Source organism: Pseudophryne corroboree, chromosome 12 (assembly GCF_028390025.1).
Source record: "Pseudophryne corroboree isolate aPseCor3 chromosome 12, aPseCor3.hap2, whole genome shotgun sequence".
Taxonomy (NCBI): Eukaryota; Metazoa; Chordata; class Amphibia; order Anura; family Myobatrachidae; genus Pseudophryne; species Pseudophryne corroboree.
The window spans coordinates 13,511,186-13,538,011 of record NC_086455.1 but is presented as its reverse complement, the minus strand read 5'-3'; the positions used below and the strand labels follow the sequence as shown (position 1 = coordinate 13,538,011).

Genomic DNA, 26,826 nt, shown 5'->3' with positions numbered 1-26,826 from the left:
AGAGTTGGTCACGGACGACCCGTGCCCTCTACTTCTGAGAAGGGACCTGCTACAACAGGGTCCCTGTCTCTTTCAAGACTTACCGCGGCTGCGTTTGACGGCATGGCGGTTGAACGCCAGATCCTAAAAGGGAAAGGCATTCCAGAAGAAGTCATTCCTACCTTGATTAAGGCAAGGAAGGAAGTCACCGCGAAACATTATCACCGCATTTGGCGAAAATATGTCGCGTGGTGCGAGGATCGGAGTGTTCCGACGGAGGAATTTCAACTGGGTCGTTTCCTACATTTCCTACAATCAGGATTGTCTATGGGTCTCAAATTGAGATCTATTAAGGTTCAAATTTCGGCCCTGTCAATATTCTTCCAAAAAGAATTGGCCTCAGTTCCTGAGGTACAGACTTTTGTTAAAGGAGTACTGCATATACAGCCTCCTGTGGTGCCTCTGGTGGCACCGTGGGATCTAAATGTAGTTTTAGATTTCCTCAAATCCCATTGGTTTGAACCATTGAAAAAGGTGGATTTTAAATATCTCACATGGAAAGTGACTATGTTACTGGCCCTGGCTTCCGCCAGGAGAGTATCTGAATTGGCGGCTTTATCTTATAAAAGCCCTTATCTAATCTTCCATTCGGATAGGGCAGAACTGAGGACTCGTCCGCATTTTCTCCCTAAGGTGGTATCAGCGTTTCACCTGAACCAACCTATTGTGGTGCCTGCGGCCACTGGCGACTTGGAGGACTCCAAGTTGTTGGACGTTGTCAGAGCCTTAAAAATATACATTTCAAGGACGGCTGAAGTCAGAAAATCTGACTCGCTGTTGATACTATATGCACCCAACAAGTTGGGTGCCCCTGCTTCTAAGCAGACGATTGCTCGTTGGATTTGTAACACAATTCAACTTGCTCATTCTGTGGCAGGCCTGCCACAGCCTAAAAGCTGTTAAGGCCCATTCCACAAGGAAGGGGGGCTCATCTTGGGCGGCTGCCCGAGGGGTCTCGGCATTACAATTCTGCCGAGCAGCTACGTGGTCGGGGGAAAACACGTTTGTAAAATTCTACAAATTTGATACCCTGGCAAAAGAGGACTTGGAATTCTCTCATTCGGTGCTGCAGAGTCATCCGCACTCTCCCGCCCGTTTGGGAGCTTTGGTATAATCCCCATGGTCCTTTCAGGAACCCCAGCATCCACTTAGGACGATAGAGAAAATAAGAATTTACTTACCGATAATTCTATTTCTCGGAGTCCGTAGTGGATGCTGGGCGCCCATCCCAAGTGCGGATTATCTGCAATACTGTACATAGTTATTGTTAACAAATTCGGGTTATATTGTTAAGGAGCCATCTTTAAGAGGCTCTTTCTGTTATCATACTGTTAACTGGGTTTAGATCACAAGTTGTACGGTGTGATTGGTGTGGCTGGTATGAGTCTTACCCGGGATTCAAATTGCCTCCCTTATTGTGTACGCTCGTCCGGGCACAGTACCTAACTGGAGTCTGGAGGAGGGTCATAGGGGGAGGAGCCAGTGCACACCACCTGATCTGGTAAAAGCTTTACTTTTTTGTGCCCTGTCTCCTGCGGAGCCGCTATTCCCCATGGTCCTTTCAGGAACCCCAGCATCCACTACGGACTCCGAGAAATAGAATTATCGGTAAGTAAATTCTTATTTTCTCGTAGTCCGTAGTGGATGCTGGGAGCCCGTCCCAAGTGCGGATTTCTGCAATACTTGTGTATAGTTATTGCTTAACTATAGGGTTTTTTGTTCTGAGCCATCAGTTTAATGAGGCTCAGTTGTTGTTCATACTGTTAACTGGGTATAATTATCACAAGTTGTACGGTGTGATTGGTGTGGCTGGTATGAGTCTTACCCTGGATTCCAAATCCTTTCCTAGTAATGTCAGCTCTTCCGGCCACAGTTTCCCTAACTGAGGTCTGGAGGAGGGGCATAGAGGGAGGAGCCAGTGCACACCAGATGTAGTACCTAATCTTTAAAGAGTGCCCAGTCTCCTGCGGATCCCGTCTATTCCCCATGGTCCTTACGGAGTACCCAGCATCCACTACGGACTACAAGAAATAGATTTACCGGTGAGTAAAATCTTATTTTTTTTTATAGTTTGATGAAGGTGCGCTCACCACAGGTGTCAGGTGTTCTCCCCTTTTTCTAGGCTGCTTGTTCACTCATGGCTCCAATTTTTGTCCTTTGTGTGACTGTAAGTGAGCCGTGTTTCAGTCCAGCATGGTAATAAAATATAGATCATGCAGTGTAGTAATTCCCATCATTACTACAAGGAGTGTTGTTTCCTGATTCGATTTCACGCATTCTGCGTTTATTTTTCAGAATTTGCAAAAGTTCTGAGTTGGATTGTACCTGGAATTTTATTATGCACAGGCGTCTTACATTCTGCTGCTCGTTTTTAAAGCTGGTCACTACTGCCCCAGAGCACCATTCCACGGCTAATTCCCTGGGAGTAATTGCATTACTTTCTTGGTTTCCTCCTACAGAAGATATATACGAGAATACTAGGTCATGACTTTAGTGGGATGACGCAGGCAAGTTTTCTGTTTGCACAGTGAGATACATCCGGGACAGGGAGAAAGGTCTGGGTGGCTTTGTGCAAAGAGTTGCTGAATTAACACTTGAATACTTGCATGGTAATAAAATAAACGTGTATACATACGTAGTGTTCATTCTAGGATTTCTCTATCGTCCTAAGTGGATGCTGGGGTTCCTGAAAGGACCATGGGGAATAGCGGCTCCGCAGGAGACAGGGCACAAAAGTAAAGCTTTTACAGGTCAGGTGGTGTGTACTGGCTCCTCCCCCTATGACCCTCCTCCAGACTCCAGTTAGATTTTTGTGCCCGGCCGAGAAGGGTGCAATTCTAGGTGGCTCTCATAAAGAGCTGCTTAGAGAGTTTAGCTTAGGTTTTTTATTTTACAGTGATTCCTGCTGGCAACAGGATCACTGCAACGAGGGACAGAGGGGAGAAGAAGTGAACTCACCTGCGTGCAGGATGGATTGGCTTCTTGGCTACTGGACATGAAGCTCCAGAGGGACGATCACAGGTACAGCCTGGATGGTCACCGGAGCCACGCCGCCGGCCCCCTCACAGATGCTGAAGCAAGAAGAGGTCCAGAATCGGCGGCTGAAGACTCCTGCAGTCTTCTTAAGGTAGCGCACAGCACTGCAGCTGTGCGCCATTTTCCTCTCGGCACACTTCACACGGCAGTCACTGAGGGTGCAGGGCGCTGGGGGGGGGCGCCCTGGGAGGCAAATGAAAACCTTTAAAAAGGCTAAAAATACCTCACATATAGCCCCAGAGGCTATATGGAGATATTTACCCCTGCCTAAATGTACTAAATAGCGGGAGACGAGCCCGCCGAAAAAGGGGCGGGGCCTATCTCCTCAGCACACGGCGCCATTTTCTGTCACAGCTCCGCTGGTCAGGAAGGCTCCCAGGTCTCTCCCCTGCACTGCACTACAGAAACAGGGTATAACAGAGAGGGGGGGCAGAATAAATGGCAATATATTAATATAAAAGCAGCTATAAGGGAGCACTTAATCATAAGGCTATCCCTGTCATATATAGCGCTTTTTGGTGTGTGCTGGCAGACTCTCCCTCTGTCTCCCCAAAGGGCTAGTGGGTCCTGTCTTCGTATAGAGCATTCCCTGTGTGTCTGCTGTGTGTCGGTACGTGTGTGTCGACATGTATGAGGACGTTATTGGTGTGGAGGCGGAGCAATTGCCAAATATGAGGATGTCACCTCCTAGGGGGTCGACACCAGAATGGATGCCTTTATTTGTGGAATTACGGGATAGCGTCAACTCGCTTAAGCAGTCGTTTGCCGACATGAGGCGGCCGGACACTCAATTAGTGTCTGTCCAGGCGCCTCAAACACCGTCAGGGGCTGTAAAACGTCCCTTGCCTCAGTCGGTCGACACAGACCCAGACACAGGCACTGATTCCGGTGGTGAAGGTGACGAATCAACCGTATTTTCCAGTAGGGCCACACGTTATATGATTTTGGCAATAAAGGAGATGTTACATTTAGCTGATACTACAGGTACCACTAAACAGGGTATTATGTGGGGTGTGAAAAAACTACCAGTAGTTTTTACCGAATCAGAAGAATTAAATGACGTGTGTGATGAAGCGTGGGGTGCCCCGATAAAAAACTGCTAATTTCAAAGAAGTTATTGGCTTTATACCCTTTCCCGCCAGAGGTTAGGGAGCGCTGGGAAACACCTCCTAGGGTGGACAAAGCGCTAACACGCTTATCAAAACAAGTGGCGTTACCCTCTCCTGAGACGGACGCACTTAAAGATCCATCAGATAGGAGGATGGAAAATATCCAAAAAGGTATATACACACATGCAGGTGTTATACTACGACCAGCTATTGCGACTGCCTGGATGTGCAGTGCTGGGGTAGTTTGGTCAGAGTCCCTGATCGAAAATATTGATACCCTGGACAGGGACAATATTTTACTGTCGTTAGAACAAATAAAGGATGCATTTCTTTATATGCGTGATGCACAGAGAGATATCTGCACACTGGCATCACGGGTAAGTGCTATGTCCATTTCGGCCAGAAGAGCTTTATGGACACGACAGTGGACAGGCGATGCGTAGAGGAGTTATTTGAGGTCGGTCTATCGGATTTGGTGGCCACGGCTACGGCCGGGAAATCCACCTTTCTACCTCAAGTCACTCCCCAACAGAAAAAGGCACCGACCTTTCAACCGCAGCCCTTTCGTTCCTTTAAAAATAAGAGAGCAAAGGGCTATTCATATCTGCCACGAGGCAGAGGACGAGGGAAGAGACAGCAACAGGCAGCTCCTTCCCAGGAACAGAAGCCCTCCCCGGCTTCTACAAAAGCCTCAGCATGACGCTGGGGCTTCGCAAGCGGACTCGGGGGCGGTAGGCGGTCGTCTCAAAAATTACAGCGCGCAGTGGGCTCACTCGCAGGTAAATCCCTGGATCCTGCAGATAATATCTCAGGGGTACAGGTTGAAATTAGAGACAGAGCCACCTCGCCGTTTCCTGAAGTCTGCTTTACCAACGTCCCCCTCAGAAAGGGAGACGGTTTTGGAAGCCATTCACAAGCTGTATTCTCAGCAGGTGATAGTCAAGGTACCTCTTCTACAACAAGGGAAGGGGTATTATTCCACTCTTTTTGTGGTACCGAAGCCGGATGGCTCGGTAAGGCCTATTCTAAATCTGAAGTCCTTGAACCTGTACATAAAGAAGTTCAAGTTCAAGATGGAGTCACTCAGAGCAGTGATAGCGAACCTGGAAGAAGGGGACTTTATGGTATCCTTGGACATCAAGGATGCGTATCTCCACGTTCCAATTACCCCTCACACCAGGGGTACCTCAGGTTCGTTGTACAAAACTGTCACTATCAGTTTCAGACGCTGCCGTTTGGTTTGTCCACGGCACCTCGGGTCTTTACAAAGGTAATGGCCGAGATAATATTTCTTCTTCGAAGAAAAGGCGTATTAATTATCCCATACTTGGACGATCTCCTAATAAGGGCAAGGTCCAGAGAACAGCTAGAGATGGGTTTAGCACTATCTCAAGAGGTGCTAAAGCAGCACGGATGGATTCTGAATATTCCAAAATCCCAATTAATGCCGACAACTCGTCTGCTGTTCCTGGGGATGATTCTGGACACAGTTCAGAAAAAGGTTTTTCTTCCCGAAGAAAAAGCCAAGGAGTTATCTGACCTGGTCAGGAACCTCCTAAAACCAGGAAAGGTGTCTGTACATCAATGCACAAGAGTCCTGGGAAAAAATGGTAGCTTCTTACGAAGCAATCCCTTTCGGCAGATTCCATGCAAAGGGATCTGTTGGACAAATGGTCAGGGTCGCATCTTCAGATGCACCTGCGGATAACCCTGTCGCCGAGGACAAGGGTATCCCTTCTGTGGTGGTTGCAGGAGGCTCATCTATTGGAGGGCCGCAGATTCGGCATGCAGGATTGGATCCTGGTGACCACGGATGCCAGCCTGAGAGGCTGGGGAGCAGTCACACAGGGAAGAAATTTCCAGGGAGTGTGGTCGAGCCTGAAAAAGTCTCTTCACATAAGCATTCTGGAACTAAGAGCAATCTACAATGCTCTAAGCCAGGCGGAACCTCTGCTTCAAGGAAGACCGGTGTTGATCCAGTCGGACAACATCACGGCAGTCGCCCATGTAAACAGACAGGGCGGCACAAGAAGCAGGAGGGCAATGGCAGAAGCTGCCAGGATCCTTCGCTGGGCGGAGAATCACGTGATAGCACTGTCAGCAGTATTCATCCCGGGCGTGGACAACTGGGAAGCAGACTTCCTCAGCAGACACGACCTTCACCCGGGAGAGTGGGGACTTCATCCAGAAGTTTTCCACATGCTATTAAACCGTTGGGTAAAACCAATGGTGGACATGATGGCGTCTCGCCTCAACAAAACACTGGACAGGTATTGCGCCAGGTCAAGAGATCCGCAGGCAATAGCTGTGGACGCGCTGGTAACACCTTGGGTGTACCAGTCGGTATATGTGTTTCCTCCTCTGCCTCTCATACCAAAGGTATTGAGGATTATACGGCAAAGAGGAGTAAGACTAGTGGCTCCGGATTGGCCAAGAAGGTCTTGGTACCCGGAACTTCAAGAGATGGTCACGGACGATCCGTGGCCTCTACTTCTGAGAAGGGACCTGCTTCAGCAGGGTCCTTGTCTTTTTCAAGACTTACCGCGGCTGCGTTTGACGGCATGGCGTTGAATGCCAGATCCTAAAAGGAAAAGGCATTCCAGAAGAAGTCATTCCTACCTTGATAAAGGCAAGGAAGGAAGTCACCGCGAAGCATTATCGCCGTATTTGGCGAAAATATGTTGCGTGGTGCGAGCAGCGGAGTGCTCCGATGGAGGAATTTCAACTGGGTCGTTTTCCTACATTTCCTGCAATCAGGATTGTCTATGGGTCTCAAATTGGGATCTATTAAGGTTCAAATTTCGGCCCTATCAATATTCTTCCACAAAGAATTGGCCTCAGTCCCTGAGGTCCAGATTTTTATCAAAGGAGTACTGCATATACAGCCTCCTGTGGTGCCTAAGGTGGCACCGTGGGATCTAAATGTAGTTTTAGATTTCCTCAAATCCAATTGGTTTGAACCACTAAAGAATGTGGATTTGAAATATCTCACATGGAAAGTGACTATGTTACTGGCCCTGGCTTCGGCCGGGAGAGTATCTGAACTGGCGGCTTTGTCTTATAAAAGCCCTTATATAATTTTCCATTCGACATAGGGCAGAGCTGCGGACGCGTCCGCATTTTCTCCCTAAGGTGGTATCAGCGTCACCTGAACCAGCCTATTGTAGTGCCTGCGGCTACAGACGACTTGAAGGACTCCAAGTTGTTGGACGTTGTCAGAGCCTTAAAAATATACATTTAAAGGACGGCTGGAGTCAGAAAATCTGACTCGCTGTTTATACTGTATGCACCCAACAAGTTGGGTGCACCTGCTTCTAAGCAGTCGATTGCTCGTTGGTTTTGTAACAAAATTCAACTTGTACATTCTGTGGCAGGCCTGCCACAGCCTAAATCTGTTAAGGCCCATTCCGCAAGGAAGGTGGGCTCATCTTGGGCGGCTGCCCGAGGGGTCTCGGCATTACAACTCTGCCGAGCAGCTACGTGGTCAGGGGAGAACACGTTTGTAAATTTTTACAAATTTGATACCCTGGCAAAGGAGGACCTGGAGTTCTCTCATTCGGTGCTGCAGAGTCATCCGCACTCTCCCGCCCGTTTGGGAGCTTTGGTATAATCCCCATGGTCCTTTCAGGAACCCCAGCATCCACTTAGGACGATAGAGAAAATAAGAATTTACTTACCGATAATTCTATTTCTCGGAGTCCGTAGTGGATGCTGGGCGCCCATCCCAAGTGCGGATTATCTGCAATACTTGTACATAGTTATTGTTAACTAATTCGGGTTATTGTTTAGGAAGCCATCTTTCAGAGGCTCCTCTGTTATCATACTGTTAACTGGGTTTAGATCACAAGTTGTACGGTGTGATTGGTGTGGCTGGTATGAGTCTTACCCGGGATTCAAAATCCTCCCTTATTGTGTACGCTCGTCCGGGCACAGTACCTAACTGGAGTCTGGAGGAGGGTCATAGGGGGAGGAGCCAGTACACACCACCTGACCTGTAAAAGCTTTACTTTTGTGCCCTGTCTCCTGCGGAGCCGCTATTCCCCATGGTCCTTTCAGGAACCCCAGCATCCACTACGGACTCCGAGAAATAGAATTATCGGTAAGTAAATTCTTATTTTTTTTAGGGCAGGGTGCTGTTCATTGAAGATGGCACATTTTTGAGGTGACGCTTTGCGCACAAAGCATAGCGCATATGTTTATAGTTTTTATACATATATTTTCCCTTTAATGTATAATTTACCCCTACATACATATAGGACACCCATGTAACACCCAACATCTGTACTGAGATAAATACTATATTTGTCCAGTCTTCTTGAAAGAACGGCTACAGCATATACGTAAGTAGATGATAATGATTCTTCCTCCAGTGCTGAAGTAGTTATAATCCTTATGTGTTATAAAACAGAAAAGTTAAGTAGAGGGTTAAAATGTACAGTATAGGTACAAAATAAGTCTGTTCTTCTACTACGGAAATAGTGTAAGCAGTACATGCTCACAGCTTACCCTGTTCTTTCCCTCTTTATCAGAGTGCTGTGTTATTTACAGTGCCTCCTCTGCCATCCAGTTCATTAAGTATAGAAATTGTTTCCAATTTCAGAGGTGGGCAAGGAGTAGGCAACTACATTGTAACATGCACTCTGACTGTTGCATTCTGTATACAAGGGGGCGATTTTATGAGAATGCAGGGTGCACTGAAAAAGGGCAGGGTGCTTTTTCACGTTTCAAAAATGGGCAGGGTGCAGCACTCTGCTGAAACAGCCTAGAAGGAACACTACATACGTACATAATAAGCTCAGCACTTGGGAGGTATTCAAGGGTCAAACAGCCATAGTGTCTTTATTGTAAATGTGTCGGGTCCTCCGGCCGGGATCCGGTCTGACGATCAACACTGTCTAGATCGACAATGTTTTGTCGACCGGGTTTGAAGGTCGACAGGGTTTCTAGGTCGACAGGTTAAAAGGTCGACATGAGGTGGTGTTTGTTTGTTTGTTTTTAAATCTTTTTTGAATCTTTTCATACTTAACGATCCACGTGGACTACGATTGGAGCGGTAATCTGTGCGGAGCGAGGCACCTTGCCCGAAGCATGGTGAGCCATGCGAGGGGACACTGCACTAATTGGGGTTCCCGGTCACACTACGAAGAAAGACTCCAAAACACACACCTCATGTCGATCTTTTGACCTGTCAACCTAGAAACCCTGACTACCTTCCAACCCTGTCGACCTAGTGACTGTCGACCTATAGTGGTCGACCTAAACATTATCGACCTAGACACTGTCGATCTAATGATCCACACCCCCTCCTGCCCCTTCATCAGGACACACCAAGGTACGGAAATATTATTGAATGTCCAGTTATCTCCTCCTTAGCTACGCAAGTCAAATATGGTCTATAGTGTACCGTCGCCTATGTCACGTGCATGTGTAGAATGTGGGTCATGTGACCTGTTCCGTGAGTAAACCAGTGATGTCTTTGTGCGTCAGTAAGATTTTACCTGGCCTCATTGTTTAGTAATAATGCTTACCGCTTATATTTCTTCCCTGCTGATGTGACATCTTGTCCGTGGTTCATTCTGCCCCTGGTTTTGTCATTCTTAATTTTGGAGTGTGTTTAATGTTTACTTCCATATAACGGTCAGCTTGTATATTGTTTTCGTGGGTTTCCTATGAAATGCCTACAATCAAAATCCTGACTGTCAAAATACGGGCAACAATTGACCGATGGTCAAAATATCGACACTTAAAATGTCGACAGGTCAAAAAGTCCATATACTTTTTTCATTGTTTTTTGGGTGTGTATGACATGCAGACATGGACATTCGCACTACTCGTTGCGCTCGGCACACTATTATATTACCCCTCCGGGTCCACTGGGATGGCAAAGTATGAACAAAACAGTTTCACTGTAAAAAAAAAAATCCTGAAAAACTTGACTTTTTGACCTGATGACATTTTATTAAATTTTTTTCAAAAAACTTTTTATTGAGTCATCATGAAAGTCACAAGACGTACATAAATCATAAAACAATAGTGCACTGGCGTTAAAATCAAGCAGTGCACATCAGCGTCTTCTACATTAACCAATAGTTAAGACCTTAACCTTTTTTTTTATTTAATTTTTTTAAGAAGAATAACAGTTATCATGCTACTGTTATTGTACATGTTATAGGCAACCCAGAGGGAGGCCGCCACAGCCACCCGCACCTAGACCAGGGATACCGGTTGTTCCTGTGCGGCCAGCCTAGTTAGGTACCACATGGTGTTTTTGAGGCTGTTATGAAGGTTTAGATGCGTGGTAAGAGGCAAGGTGGGGTTGTAGGATTCCCACAGGTGAAAGAATCGTTCCACTTGTTTACCTCTGTCTACAATGGCCTCCACCCAGTCCATCCTAAATATATGATGTAACTTATTTTAGGTATAGTGGTATCTGTGGTGGTGTACTATTTATCCAACCCTGTAGTATAGTCTTTTTCCCTGCCGCGCTTAAGGCTATCAGTAGTTTCTCTATCGTCCTAGTGGATGCTGGGGTTCCTGAAAGGACCATGGGGAATAGCGGCTCCGCAGGAGACAGGGCACAAAAGCAAAGCTTTCCGATCAGGTGGTGTGCACTGGCTCCTCCCCCTATGACCCTCCTCCAAGCCAGTTAGATTTTTGTGCCCGGCCGAGAAGGGTGCAATCTAGGTGGCTCTCCTAAAGAGCTGCTTAGAAAAGTTTAGCTTAGGTTTTTTATTTTACAGTGAGTCCTGCTGGCAACAGGATCACTGCAACGAGGGACTTAGGGGAGAAGAAGTGAACTCACCTGCGTGCAGGATGGATTGGCTTCTTGGCTACTGGACATCAGCTCCAGAGGGACGATCACAGGTACAGCCTGGATGGTCACCGGAGCCTTGCCGCCGGCCCCCTTGCAGATGCTGAAATAAGAAGAGGTCCAGAATCGGCGGCAGAAGACTCCTCAGTCTTCTAAAGGTAGCGCACAGCACTGCAGCTGTGCGCCATTTTCCTCTCGGCACACTTCACACGGCAGTCACTGAGGGTGCAGGGCGCTGGGAGGGGGGCGCCCTGGGAGGCAAATGAAAACCTATTTTGGCTAAAAATACCTCACATATAGCCTCCGGAGGCTATATGGAGATATTTAACCCCTGCCAGAATCCGTTAAGAGCGGGAGACGAGGCAGCCGAAAAAGGGGCGGGGCCTATCTCCTCAGCACACAGCGCCATTTTCCCTCACAGAAAGGCTGGAGGGAAGGCTCCCAGGCTCTCCCCTGCACTGCACTACAGAAACAGGGTTAAAACAGAGAGGGGGGGCACTAATTTGGCGTTAGAAATATATAAAAAAGATGCTATAAGGGAAAACACTTATATAAGGTTGTCCCTATATAATTATAGCGTTTTTGGTGTGTGCTGGCAAACTCTCCCTCTGTCTCTCCAAAGGGCTAGTGGGTCCTGTCCTCGATCAGAGCATTCCCTGTGTGTGTGCTGTGTGTCGGTACGTGTGTGTCGACATGTAGGAGGACGATGTTGGTGAGGAGGCGGAGCAATTGCCTGTAATGGTGATGTCACTCTCTAGGGAGTCGACACCGGAATGGATGGCTTATTTAGGGAATTACGTGATAATGTCAACACGCTGCAAGGTCGGTTGACGACATGAGACGGCCGACAAACAATTAGTACCGGTCCAGACGTCTCAAAAACACCGTCAGGGGTTTTAAAACGCCCGTTTACTTTAGTCGGTCGACACAGACACAGACAGGGACACTGAATCCAGTGTCGACGGTGAATAAACAAACGTATTCCTTATTAGGGCCACACGTTAAAGGCAATGAAGGAGGTGTTACATATTTCTGATACTACAAGTACCACAAAAGAGGGTATTATGTGGGATGTGAAAAAACTACCATAGTTTTTCCTGAATCAGATAAATTAAATAAAGTGTGTGATGATGCGTGGGTTCCCCCCGATAGAAAATTATGGGCGGTATACCCTTTCCCGCCAGAAGTTAGGGCGCGTTGGGAAACACCCCTTAGGGTGGATAAGGCGCTCACATGCTTATCAAAACAAGTGGCGGTACCGTCTATAGATAGGGCCGTCCTCAAGGACCAGCTGACAGGAGGCTGGAAAATATCATAAAAAGTATATACACACATACTGGTGTTATACTGCGACCAGCGATCGCCTCAGCCTGGATGTGCAGAGCTGGGGTGGCTTGGTCGGATTCCCTGACTAAAAATATTGATACCCTTGACAGGGACAGTATTTTATTGACTATAGAGCATTTAAAGGATGCATTTCTATATATGCGAGAAGCACAGAGGGATATTTGCACTCTGGCATCAAGAGTAAATGCGATGTCCATAACTGCCAGAAGATGTTATGGACACGACAGTGGTCAGGTGATCCAGATTCCAAACGGCACAAAGGTGTATTGCCGTATAAAGGAAGAGGAGTTATTTGGGGTCGGTCCATCGGACCTGGTGGCCACGGCAACTGCTGGAAAATCCACCGTTTTTACCCTAAGTCACATCTCTGCAGAAAAAGACACAGTCTTTTCAGCCTCAGTCCTTTCGTCCCTATAAGATCATATCTGCCCAGGGATAGAGGAAAGGGAAGAAGACTGCAGCAGGCAGCCCATTCCCAGGAACAGAAGCGTTCCACCGCTTCTGACAAGTTCTCAGCATGGCGCTGAGACCGTACAGGACCCCTGGATCCTACAAGTAGTATCCCAGGGGTACAGATTGGAATGTCGAGACGTTTCCCCTTCGCAGGCTCCTGAAGTCTGCTTTACCAAGGTCTCCCTCCGACAAGGAGGCAGTATGGGAAAAAATTCACAAGCTGTATTCCCAGCAGGTGATAATTAAATTACCCCTCCTACTACAAGAAAAGGGGTATTATTCCACACTATATTGTGATACTGAAGCCAGAAGGCTAGGTGAGACTTATTCTAAATCTAAAAATTTTTTGAACACTTACAAAGGTTCAAATCAAGATGGAGTCACTCAGAGCAGTGATAACGAACAGGAAGAAGGGGACTATATAGTGTCCCGGGACATCAGGGATGCTTACCTCTATGTCCCAAATTTGCCCTTCTCACTAAGGGTACCTCAGGTTCGTGGTGCAGAACTGTCACTATCAGTTTCAGACGCTGCCGTTTGGATTGTCCACGGCACCCCGGGTCTTTACTAAGGTAATGGCCGAAATGATGATTCTTCTTCGAAGAAAAGGCGTCTTAATTATCCCTTACTTGGACGATCTCCTGATAAGGGCATAGTCCAGGGAACAGTTGGAGGTAGGAGTAGCACTATCTCGGATACTGCTACAACAGCACGGGTGGATTCTAAATATTCCAAAATCGCAGCTGATCCCGACGACACGTCTGCTGTGCCTAGGGATGATTCTGGACACAGTCCAGAAAAAGGTGTTTCTCCCGAAAGAGAAAGCCAGGGAGTTATCCGAGCTAGTCAGGAACCTCCTAAAAACAGTGCATCATTGCACAAGGGTCCTGGTAGAAAATGGTGGCTTCCTACGAAGCAATTCCATTCGGCAGATTTCACGCAAGAACTTTTCAGTGGGATCTGCTGGACAAATGGTCCGGATCGCATCTTCAGATGCATCAGCGGATAACCCTATATCCAAGGACAAGGGTGTCTCTCCTGTGGTGGTTATAGAGTGCTCATCTGCTAGAGGGCCGCAGATTCGGCATTCAGGATTGGATGCTGGTGACCACGGAGCCCAGCCCGAGAGGCTGGGGAGCAGTCACACAAGGAAAAAATTTCCAGGGAGTGTGATCAAGTCTGGAGACTTTTCTCCACATAAATATACTGGAGCTAAGGGTAAATTTATAATGCTCTAAGCTTAGCAAGACCTCTGCTTCAAGGTCAGCCGGTATTGATCCAGTGGGAAAAACATCACGGCAGTCGCCCACGTAAACAGACAGGGCGACACAAGAAGCAGGAGGGCAATGGCAAAAACTGCAAGGACTTTTCGCTGGGCGGAAAATCATGTGATAGCACTGTCAGCAGTGTTTCATCCCGGGAATGGAAACTGGGAAGCAGACTTCCTCAGCAGGCACGACCTCCACCCGGGAGAGTGGAAACTTCATCGGGAAGTTTTTTCCACATGATTGTAAACCGTTGGGAAATACCAAAGGTGGACATGATGGCGTCCCGTCTGAACAAAAAACGGGACAGGTATTGCGCCAGGTCAAGAGACCCTCAGGCAATAGCTGTGGACGTTCTGGTAACACCGTGGGTGTACCAGTCGGTGTATGTTTCCCTCCTCTGCTTCTCATACCTAAGGTGCTGAGAATTATAAGACGTAGAGGAGTAAGAACTATACTCATGGCTCCGGATTGGCCAAGAAGGACTTGGTACCCGGAACTTCAAGAGATGTTTACAGAGGTCTTATGGCCTCTGCCGCTAAGAAGGGACTTGCTTCAGCAAGTACCATGTCTGTTCCAAGACTTACCGCAGCTGCGTTTGTTGGCATGGCGGTGGAACGCCGGATCCTAAGGGAAAAAGGCATTCCGGAAGAGGTCATTCCTACCCTGGTCAAAGCCAGAAAGGAGGTGACCGCACAACATTATCACCACATGTGGCGAAAATATGTTGCGTGGTGTGAGGCCAGGAAGGCCCCACAAAGAAATTTCAACTCGGTCGATTCCTGCATTTCCTGCAAACAGGAGTGTCTATGGGCCTCAAATTGGGGTCCATTAAGGTTCAAATTTCGGCCCTGTCAATTTTCTTCCAGAAAGAATTGGCTTCAGTTCCTGAAGTCCAGAAGTTTGTCAAGGGAGTATTGCATATACAACCCTCTTTTGTGCCTCCAGTGGCACTGTGGGATCTCAACGTAGTTCTGGGATTCTTCAAATCACATTGGTTTAAAACCAGTCAAATCTGTGGATTTAAAGCATCTCACATGAAAAGTGACCATGTTCTTGGCCCTGGCCTGGACCAGGCGAGTGTCAAATTGGTGGTTTTTTTTCTCAAAAAAGCCCATATTTGTTTGTCCATTCGGACAGGGCAGAGCTGCGGACTCGTCCCCAGTTCTCTCCCTAAGGTGGTATCAGTGTTTCACCTGAACCAGCTTATTGTGGTGCCTTGCACCTACTAGGGACTTGGAGGACTCCAAGTTGCTAGATGTTGTCAGGGCCCTGAAAATATAGGTTCCAGGACGGCTGGAGTCAGGAAAACTGACTTGCTGTTATCCTGTATGCACCCAACAAACTGGGTGCTCTTGCTTTTAAGCAGACTATTGCTAGTTGGATGTGTAATACAATTCAGCTTGCACATTCTGTGGCAGGCCTGCCACAGCCAAAATATGTAAATGCCCATTCCACAAGGAAGGTGGGCTCATCTTGGGCGGCTGCCCGAGGGGTCTCGGCTTTACAACTTTGCCGAGCGGTTATTTAGTCAGGGGCAAACACGTTTGTAAAATCCTACAAATTTGATACCCTGGCTAAGGAGGACCTGGAGTTCTCTCATTCGGTGCTGCAGAGTCATCCGCACTCTCCCGCCCGTTTGGGAGCTTTGGTATAATCCCCATGGTCCTTTCAGGAACCCCAGCATCCACTAGGACGATAGAGAAAATAAGAATTTACTTACCGATAATTCTATTTCTCGGAGTCCGTAGTGGATGCTGGGCGCCCATCCCAAGTGCGGATTATCTGCAATACTTGTACATAGTTACAAAAATCGGGTTATTATTGTTGTGAGCCATCTTTTCAGAGGCTCCGCTGTTATCATACTGTTAACTGGGTTTAGATCACAAGTTGTACGGTGTGATTGGTGTGGCTGGTATGAGTCTTACCCGGGATTCAAAATTCCTCCCTTATTGTGTACGCTCGTCCGGGCACAGTACCTAACTGGCTTGGAGGAGGGTCATAGGGGGAGGAGCCAGTGCACACCACCTGATCGGAAAGCTTTGCTTTTGTGCCCTGTCTCCTGCGGAGCCGCTATTCCCCATGGTCCTTTCAGGAACCCCAGCATCCACTACGGACTCCGAGAAATAGAATTATCGGTAAGTAAATTCTTATTTTTTTACATTCCGATGGCATGCGGAGGGCAGGATCAATAATACCCAGGACTGCCCATTCGGGGGTAAAGGGCACATGGGTAATTAGATTTGCCTCCGCCTATCTCCTAACTAGATGCCAGAAGTATTGCACAATCGGACATGTCCACAAACAATGAAAAGTATCATTTTGGGCAAGAGTGCGAGTCGGTCGCTCCCATGTGGAAGCGCCGTAGTGGGGATAAGTAAGTGTTATGATATACATTAAGAAACAACTCAGTGTACATACTTGCTGGGAGGACTTTTCTAGAGTAAAGTAGCGATTTTTTCCCATAATTGGTATGGTCAGATCAGGAAAGTGAGCCAACCAAGTGGACATACCACCCCTCACAGTAGCGTGGTCTAATATTTTTCTCAAGAAAGTGTAGTGGATGGAAATGGCCTTATGTCTCGGTACCGGGAGTGCTAAGAGACTATCCAGGGAGTTGGTCCAGTCCCCATCCGCAAAGTGTGCAAGGACATGTCTGACATAGAATTGTGTCTGTAGAAATGGAAGGGGAGATGAGACAATCACCTCATGCCTCGCTGAGACCTCTGAGAGGGTGAGCGGACGGTGGTCTTCCACTGCCACTAATGAGCGAATTGATGTTATGCCCTCCTCCCTCCAAGTTTGGAAGGGGTAAGCAGCCATGCCGTCCAAGAAGTCTGGGTTTTTAATTAGGGGTAGGTGTAAGGAGTAATACGGGTCCTGTTGACATTTTAAGTGTCTGTATTTTGACCATGTCAGGATTTTAATTGCAGGTGTCAAAGTCGGAAAAATATCATGCTACACGCTGCCATATATTCACCCCATGCGCTTGCCCGCTGCACGTACACATTCTCTCCCGTGCGTGCGCATATTCGCAGTTGCGTGACGGCGCCTCCTCGGCCATGCGCTCGAGCGCATGGTATGTGCATTTACGGTAGTGTGTGTGCGTCTAGCGGGCGCCTCAATTGTTACATAATAAATTCAAATAGTATGTTTTATAGGTAATGTTCCCCTTAATAATAACAGTAAGTTTGTTTAATGTAACTGGTCGCTGGACAGAGGAATTCTTCTTTGCATGGTACGAAGGGTCAGACAGGGTTTGAGCAGTTGTGTTTGGTACCTAACTAAAGAACATTTTATTAGAAACAATCCGGTGCTGGTTAGGTAAAGATTAATCGCTCCTGCGTATAGTTATGTCTATTAGTAGTTTCTGGACATTTACTATATTTGCGGTTCATTATCCATGCGGCGGGAATTCTGAGATTCCCTCCCACCTGAGCAGTTTGATATAGTCACAGCCCACCTGTTCAAACTAACCTATGACCTTTTGTTATGATGCGAGGAGACATTCCTGTGTCCAATGAACAATGAGATTATAGGTCCCTTTGTAGTATACTGTACGCAGTGTATATAGGGACAGCCAGCCTGGCCAGCTCAGTCTTCACTCCACAAACGGTTTTCATCATTGACTAACTCGGAGCTGGTACCAGGACTGCGCAGCGATCATTCCCCAGTGTGTGTAAGTTATTCTCTGTGACCAATTTATTCCCTGTTTGTATTTGCCATATTCTCTCTCTCTGTTATTGTATAAGATTGTGACGCTATTGTATATTTATGTGTAGTTATTCTGCTTAGATATTGATGTTAGCCTGTAGTGTATGAACTGTTAACTGTTTTCCCCTTTTTACATAGCTAGATATTGTTAGTAAAGGTGTTGGAACCTTAACAAGGTATCGTGTGTTTATTACAGTGCAGAGGGTAATCGGAGCGTCTCAATCGCTCAAACAGCTTACACATTAACAAGGTTAAGCAGCGTTATATCGCTACAGTAGTAAGGTTTACAGTACAAACTCAATCTTTCACTGTGTTGCATACAAGGTTTACTGAGTGTCATCCCGTGCGCGTCTGCGCCGCTCGTGTTCCCCTTGTGGTCACGAGCGTACGCTGCGCTAGTAGCGTAGCATTACGGTAGTCGGCCGCCTATAGCGTGCTCGACACCAAGCGTTAAGCTGTGAGCGAGCGTGCCGCATGTGCGTCTCGACCACGGATAAGCGTCTGCTACGCTAAGTGCGTACCCTTACGGTACCCCATACGCCAATTGCGTACTGAATCTCTTACCAGTATATAGTGAAGGTTATAAGGTAATAAATCGGCATTATCACAGGTCAATTGACCGCATCCCGTTTTCGCAGTATTTGTTTTTTAAATATTCTAGCTTATTACCTTACTGTTGCACTTCCCTCCCTGTATAATTCATTTATTAGTCATCCATGATAGTATGAGAAGGTTATTGTCATTGTTACAGTGTAATGCTTTGTCTCACGCAGGGTTATACATCCTTCTGGAATGACTGCATATCGTCAGGGTTACGTGGTGGCATCTTAATTGAGTTAGCCCTCAGGGGCCGCGTAGTTCTGGAACCGGCTACTTTACGGAAGAAGCGCATCATTGACAGGAGGGTAAGATACTCCACTGTATGTTACTCAAATTCCAAGGTTAATAAAATGGTATTGCTTGATATTTATCATCTTTTACTCTTGTTGGATATGCATTATGTGCAGTATGTTACTCACAATGAGATGACCAAACTCCTGGAGGCGTTCATGTGCCAGAAAATCCACCACTTTCCTGGCCTTGTCATGTTGGAGAAGGGCACCATGAACGCAAGTACTTGGATGGCGCCTGGAAGTGGCTTTGAGCGCTTACAGCAGGCATTGGTTGGCGTACTAGTCACCAGTGACGGTGCGCAGCTGCACAAGTGGTACGGTAGCTACTTGACCAGTCTTGGCCACAGAAACAGCCACCTTCTGCTTGGCCACGTCAAAACTTTTGTGGCTGGGGTCCACTGGGCCGACTGTTGTTTGGTCTCAGGGTCGAAACTGAAGATCCAGGATTCATCACCACTGATCTCTCAAGCAGTTTGAGCGGCCGCAATGAAACCTGGCCAGCATGTTGCGTCAGTTGTGCACAGAGTTCTACAGAGGGAGCCGCACTCATCCAGTGCGGCTCCATCGCAGGCATGCACTCCCGGCGTGACTATGTGATCCGTCCACCTAGCCCCGCCTGGGGTGCGCAGAGACGCTCTCCCATTCTAGTGAATGCGGCACGTCTCCATCACGGGCGTGCGCTCCTGCCTGTAGACTTTCGGAAGGCACTCCCGAGCAGGCGCGCAAAGGCACAGACAGAGCCACGACTAGCGTGGCTCTATCTGTATAACCGCCCAATCACAAAGTGTCCAACAACCAGGCAATGAGTAGCTTAAATAAAGCGTAGATATGTGGCTGGACAGTATTAAGCAGTAGTCACTTTATCCTAGTTCTACTCATTATAATGTGGTCATCTCTGTACTGGCCCAATCACATCTGTCCCGAACACCCATCTCTCCTGACCCCTCTGTCTTAAGGTGCGTACACACTGGGACTGATGCTGCTCGGGTAAGGGCCTGATGCTGCTCCGGTCTCCCAGGGCACCCCATGTGCTCTCAGTAGGGCAGAGCGGGCGCATCTTCTGATCACACAAATGAGTTAAATCCATGATGGAAGCAATGTGTCTGAGTGACAGGTTGTGTCCATTTCCCAGTGTCTGGGGGTAGATGGGCGATTGTTATTTCATCCATTACCAGATTTTCATTCCAGCCAGATCTGCAGATGATTTACTAGATAATTGTATAGTGTATGCCCAAGCAATAACACCACAGAGGTGATAATGTGCCCTACATATGTAGCCAGTAGGTGAGCGTGGCAGAGGAATCCAGTTCTACAGTATGAGTCTTCCTGTCCTGGCAATATGTACTGCATCTGGGGCCTGAGTCAGGCATGTACACTAATGCATGCGCAGCTGCCGCCCCGTACCCAGTCACTGTGTGACAGTATGCTAATGAGATGCCCACCGGCGGCCTCGCTAGTATCCGCATCTGTGTGCACACAGTGAGTCACCCTATGGTCACACAGAATGGCCGCTGGAACTGAGATGCTGGCGCTGTTTCGGTGTAATGAGCACCTACATCCTGGTCTGCCTGGACGTCCGGGATAAAGGTGATCATTACACCGAAACGGCGCCGACACTTGGTGACGATGCTGAATCACATAATTAATATGGAGGGGTGGTTATATTATGCCCCATGTATTGACTTCTTTCTTATAATGATCTTTTTGATATGCCAATGCTTGGACTTATTATATTAAGAGTTTCAAGAGTTTTTGATGAATTAAACCAGTTTTTCTACTGCTATCTGGTGTGCTGTCCCATATACTTTACCAGCACGAGTGGTAAGGCTGCTGCTGTGATACGAGTAGATTGGGCTTGCACCCTGTAATTGTTTTATAAAACAGGGGGGAATACTACAAGTTTGGATATATAAAGATATATTCTGGCGGATGGGATCCCGTCTCCAATGCGGTAAGACGCGTGGTAGTAGAAATGTTACGGCTGTTTACTGGCCGGTGCTGGGTGTTATCAGACGCACGGAGCTGCTCCATCTTGTGGGCGTATATTATAGACCTGGCGCTGAAAGCGGTTGTGTACAGAGACTCACAGCCGCTCACAGAGGACCATACACAGATGGAGAACAGGAGTAAGTGTTAGTGGTGCACCACACAGTAATGCAGGGTGCAGATGCTGCCAGTGGGTGTCTCGGTTCTTGCACATTTGGATACTTAGCTGTACTGTACACCAGGGAAGGGTTCTGTAGCGACATTAGCATAAAGTCTCAGATGTAACTGCGGCAAGATGCAAGGACAGCTGGGACTTCATCTGACGCACAATCAGGCCCACTGTGAGTCACGGGGGACATTAGGCGATCTCCGTGCATGCATTCTGTACAAAGAGACTCCCATGTTCTATCAATATTCAGCAAAGCATAGGACTGGGATATTGGCAGTGTTGTTGCTTTGGGTGATCTCATTGTGTTCAGCACTGATGTGGCTTGCCACGTCATGGACCTAATTACCATTGTCTATAAAGAATGGTTCTGTAAACACTGTGTAGTCTGGAATGTAAACTCTGGGCAAGGTTCCAGATATTTATCTACATTGTGTATGGTCACTGTCTGTGGCGTTTTGTTACACCAGAGCTTGGGCTATAAAACCAAAAAGATCAATATTGAATTAAAGATGAACACAGAACCTGTTGATGGTGGCCGCCTGCTGGGTTTTAGTGGAGTGCCGGGGTTAAAAGGGTTAAACCTTCCATTCTGCAGCATCATTAAATGTAAATGTTGGTGCTATATACGTCTATATGAACCATACATACATACATACATACATACATACATACATACATACATCTATCTCCTACTGTGATATAGGCAATAGGTGACCTTCACCCACAACATCACCCTAGGGAATTGAAGGTGTACTTTAATTGGTGGAATTCCAATCACCTTCTGATGGATTATAAACACTGTATCACGGTTCTGGAACAAGTCTCGATGTCAATATCGTCTTTGCCGCTGATATCTTGGTAGTGATACATAGATATTTTTTTAACTCCTTTTGTTTAGTCCATTCACACGGCTAATCTGGTAATTGCTGACAGTCCTCCTTGTCTTGCTCAGTCTGCTGTGACGCCCGGTAGTCATATTGCATTGCTGCGTGTGACTAAGGTGAATTGCCACTGCCGCGCCGTTTAAAATCCGGCATTGGCAGCTGAAGCTGCACTTCCGCCCGGCCTGATTCGCACCCCTTCCGCCCAGAAGTGCTTGCTGCCATATGGGGTAACTAACACTTTTGAGTGAGATCCCGCCTCCGTAAAGCGTGTTGGGTGTCGTACGGATTGAGCTGGGCGGATCCATATGGCATCAATTGAATTCCCCCTTAGTGATATAGGACAGTTGGCCCAGTAATGCCATGCTTCTTTCACCAAAACATGATTTGCACCCAGCGATAAAGCAGTTGAATTATTAGTGCGGTGGGAAGGTGGTTTCTGCGTGCGTGTGTGTCCGCTGCATGAACTGATGCACCAGTTGTGTAGCCACATTCGAGCACAATGACTGTCACTATGTATAGCGACATCAGTCTACCATTATTATATTTGATATAGGGACTAAATTGAGTTGAATGTTTGCAAGTGACACGGACGATCTTATGTTAATATACGTTGGCATTTTATCTGCGTACAGAGGATGGCAAATCGCCACTCCACTGAAGAGTACCGACAGATGTACCTGCTTGTAAATGATCAACTTCTGGACAAAGTTTACTTGCTGGGCCTTTTTTCTTTCTTTCTTTCTTTCTTTCTTTCTTTCTTTCTTTCTTTCTTTCTTTCTTTCTTTCTTTCTTTCTTTCTTTCTTTCTTTCTTTCTTTCTTTCTTTCTTTCTTTCTTTCTTTCTTTCTTTCTTTCTTTCTTTCTTTCTTTCTTTCTTTCTTTCTTTCTTTCTTTCTTTCTTTCTTTCTTTCTTTCTCTGTAAGGCGGTAATGTAATCTATAAGGGTGTGTTGTGATGCAGGTCCTGGTAGTTACCTAATGTTACTACATTGCTGTATAAAGGTCTAAGTTGTGGCTTTCTGTATAACAAGTGCCTCTGGCGCACCAGCAGCCTTCCCTAACCATTTCTACAACCAAAGCAGTGGTCCGGCCTTATTACTAGTCTCTGCCCCTTATACACATCATCCCATGTAAACGCCGCAGTAGAAATATATACTAAAGTTGCATTATATTATGTAGCACAAGACGGGTACTATGTTAAGGATCAATATAGCATAGAAACAACATGCGCTGAAATAGATGTAGTGATTTTCCTGTGGTGGTTCTGGTTTCAAAAGCACGGCTTGTTTATGGGTCTGATCCCCGCCCACCATTCAGTGCTACAATGATCCTAAGTGTTCATTACACACAACCATCCCGTCCAGAAGGCCTTCACTTCTTGCTTATAGTCATCGCCTTTATATTTCTTTGCAGGTGCTGCTGAAGTCAGAGGCCCCAACCGGAGACGTCTTATTGGACGAGACCCTGAAACACATGAAAGCCACAGAGCCTGCGGAGACTGTACAGAGCTGGATAGAATTACTTACAGGTAAGTCTTGGCCACCACAGGTGTCGCAGGGAGATTATCCTTCTCTTGAGTCAGTGATGAAAGTTCCTGGTAGTTTCCCAGATTCATTGACCGTTACTAGACTTCAGATTGTCGCATAAAACTATAGGCCAGAGCCCAAAATGTATGTGTTTAGACTTTTTTTTTTTTTTTTTTGTACCTGCAGCGTAAACCTAAAAGGCCCTGTATGACCTTACCCCGACCCTCAGTGGCAGCTTTGCAAAAATACTCTAGAATATTATTTGCTGCGTCCACTTCCAACCAGCAGACAGAGGAGCTGCTGAGGCCTCCTCTCTTGCGCTTTTGTTGCACGTAGAATGGGTCGCCTGCCTTGGTCCCCATAATGTAGCTGTCAGAGGAGAAGTCTACAAAGGAGAGGTCCAGCCCGTAATCTCTCTTTCTTGGTTTTACCAGGTGAAACTTGGAACCCGTTCAAGCTGCAGTATCAGTTGCGCAATGTGCGGGAGCGCATCGCCAAGAGCTTGGTGGAGAAGGGCATCCTGACCACGGAGAAACAGAACTTCCTGCTGTTTGACATGACCACCCACCCTGTCACTAACACTACAGAGAAGCAGCGGCTGGTGAAGAAACTGCAGGAAGCCCTTCTGGAGAAATGGGTGAACGACCCGCACCGCATGGACAAACGGACACTGGCCCTGCTGGTACTGGCCCACTCCTCCGATGTACTGGAGAATGCCTTTTCCACCCTGCCAGACGACAAGTACGATATTGGCATGAACAGATCCAAAGACCTTCTAGATTTGGACCCTGACACCGAAGCGAGCAAGCCCAATGCCACAGAAATGATCTGGGCCGTACTGTCTGCCTTCAACAAATCTTAAAGCATCTGCCTGGATGGTTTTCCAGGGCACACTGTGGTGGGGTAGGAGGAAAAGCAGAGGGCGAGAGACTGTGTTTTACACGTAGACTCTGAATTTCCAACCTCCTGCTTTGGGATAACCGATCACCTGCTTCCCCACGGCTTAGGCTCCCACACTGCTCCGATGTACCCAGTGTGTCTGCAAAGCACATTTATGGAAGAGAGAAAGTGGACATTGAGGCTTCGATATTTATACATCTGGTCATCTTTTCACTTTTCCCCCTTTAAACCCCAGTCTCTCCTCAATAAGGGGATCCCAGTTTCCCATCGGATTGTCCTCAGTAGCTCGCTGTTTTGGTGTGCTCTTAAATAATAGTATTGATCAGGATGAAGGAGGCTGTTCAGTCTATTACACAATTAGAAATGGAACACTGGGATTCCTTTTGGTATTTTCAAAAATAAAAGTGGGCCCGTGGCATAATCAGGCCTACTAGGAATGTGCAGATGTGGAATCCATGTAGTAGAAGTTTGTGTCATTCTTCTAGGCTGTCTGTCTAGGCGTCTGTCTGGAGGTGACTTGTGCAGTCTGTTTCCCATACGCCGCTGATGATCTGCACCAGATGTTCCGTAGGGTTCTTGTATTTCTATCTCAGTTTCCACCTCAATGATTTCTCCATCTTCTATACCTTGTAGTGATATTGCCTGTCATGACGCTCCTGGCACCGCTACGCTGGGGGTACACAGAGTAGTGTGGAAATCTGTTTAGTGGTGTGAAGGAGCTAACCGTAGACACAGGGACATATTAGGGCCAGCACCCTGGAAAATGACAGACCCTTGAGGACCAGAAAATTATGTATGTATAAGATATATGATCCATTTGAAAAGAGAAAGATATAAAAACAAGGAAAACAAAACTTCCCAAAGAAAGGAGTTGGCCTTACTAAGAGCGAGGGTCTCCGTATTAAGGGCCGGTTGGGAAGTTTGTTTTATTTAAGATTCAGAAAGTGATGATTTTGGCATTTGGATAAAGGAGATTAAGAATCCAATTTTTTTTATTTATATTTTTGGACATTTTTTCTGTCTGCGTGTTATATAATAGAAGGCCACTTTGTGGCTTATGCACACTTGCATCTGTGCTGATCTTTGTATTGTTTCCCGTATACCACAAACACGCGTTGCTAGCAGTAGTCACTTTATTAGCATTTGGTCTGTACGATCGGTGTGTGAACCAGCGCTGTCCTCTTTGACCTTTAATAAAGGACCATTTACAATGAAGGTGCAAGGCAGGAGCAAATCCTGGCAGGTCTGGGTATTCCATGTTGCTGATCTGTTCAGCCGTGACCTCTGCAGGTGTCTGAAACCTTGCGCACACAATACATTCCTGCATTACTGTTGTGTGGTTGCAAACGCGTTTCAGGAATTAGATTGCCACCTTTAGTAAGATCAACATTCACCTACTTGGCTCACTAGAGACCATTCCAAAGCCATATCCGTACTTTATATCCTGCCCAGGTAATGTTTCTATGCTTCCGCAATAAATGGAGGATGGAGCATAGGTCGGGGGGGTTGTAATAAAAGATCTACGATCTGTCCTGTATTATCCTAAATGGCTCTTCATTCCTTTCTCTTTTCTTTCTTCTATATAGTTGTGTTTTTTTATAGCCTATTCTGATCAACTCGGCAGTTTTGCAGAGGATATGTGTTCCGTAACCTTATTCATGATGATAAATGCTGTTCCCAGTCTGTTCCCTATCGCTGCACAAGTTGTTACCGTGTCCCCTGACCAGAGAGAAAAAATACTTTATCAATTTATTGTTAGACCAGAGGAAAAGTCCAGGATCTGTCTCTCATATGACGTTCTACTTTCACACTATTATCATTCGTCATTCTTTTAATTTACTGTTATATATTCTTTTATTTTCAATATTGCTGTATGATTTAAACACGTTGCAAAATATAACTTTGCTTTTTTTTTTTAATTACTTTTATTTTTAAAATCTTCAATGCAGAGGAACTAGCAATCCGATATATACATAGGGGTTATTTATAGAGCACCTGTACGGACACAGTGGGGGCAGACATTCTGCGGACCGCCGCGGCGTTGTCCCTAATTCCTGGTGAATTGACAGGCCGCGTTTCGGTAAATATTGGTGCAGCCCATACAGTGTCTGCTTCTACTGTGATTAGGCGATAAATCCACTTTAATAATATATATATATACATGTAATTTGTCCTTTTAAAGGACTTTGGTCCTGCATATACTATGCTTTCTACTTCATCATGAAATGAGATGTTCTTGTCGAGGCTCAATGACGTTTCTATCCAATAAAAGTCTGTATAGTATTTTACACTTCAAGTTTCTTATTCTGAATTATTTGGAACTTGAGAAGTAGTGAAACAGTCAGATGGGGGACGGTTTGTGTCACTGCTTGGCTTTAATAAAAGAGGTTTAATATATAATATCCGGAGCAGTGACTCCTTCCTGGAGCGCCCGTTACAGTCATGTGTGCGTGTTGTGTGTTTCCGTTGTGCGACCTGTGCATTAGGGAGGCCAATCCCGGGTGATCGAGATCGGCGGGATCCCGGGATTTAGGCCCAAGAAACGTCCGGGATTCAATCCTGGGATTGAAAGCTCCAATTCTGGGGATTTCGGGATCAGGCGGCCCTTTGATTGTGTAATGCCGGGCAGCGTTGAGCATCCTCGGGAGGTTCAGACACTGCCCGACTTCCTCTGCGCAGATACCAATACCCGGGAT

At 46.7% G+C, this 26,826-nt stretch overlaps 1 protein-coding gene across 3 annotated transcripts in view; it reads left to right on the top strand.

Annotated features, from left to right (window-relative positions):
- GOLPH3L (golgi phosphoprotein 3 like) overlaps positions 1-26,426 on the top strand; it is a 60,895-nt gene extending 34,469 nt beyond the window's left edge. For all 3 annotated transcript variants that reach the window (XM_063947031.1, XM_063947032.1, XM_063947030.1), the window contains exons 3-5: positions 18,548-18,679; positions 23,118-23,232; positions 23,665-26,426. In XM_063947031.1, coding sequence (XP_063803101.1) covers positions 18,548-18,679; positions 23,118-23,232; positions 23,665-24,092 — 675 coding nt within the window. In that variant the 3' untranslated portion in view covers positions 24,093-26,426. The remainder of the gene's footprint in view (positions 1-18,547; positions 18,680-23,117; positions 23,233-23,664) is intronic.
- The last annotated feature ends 400 nt before the right edge of the window (positions 26,427-26,826 follow it).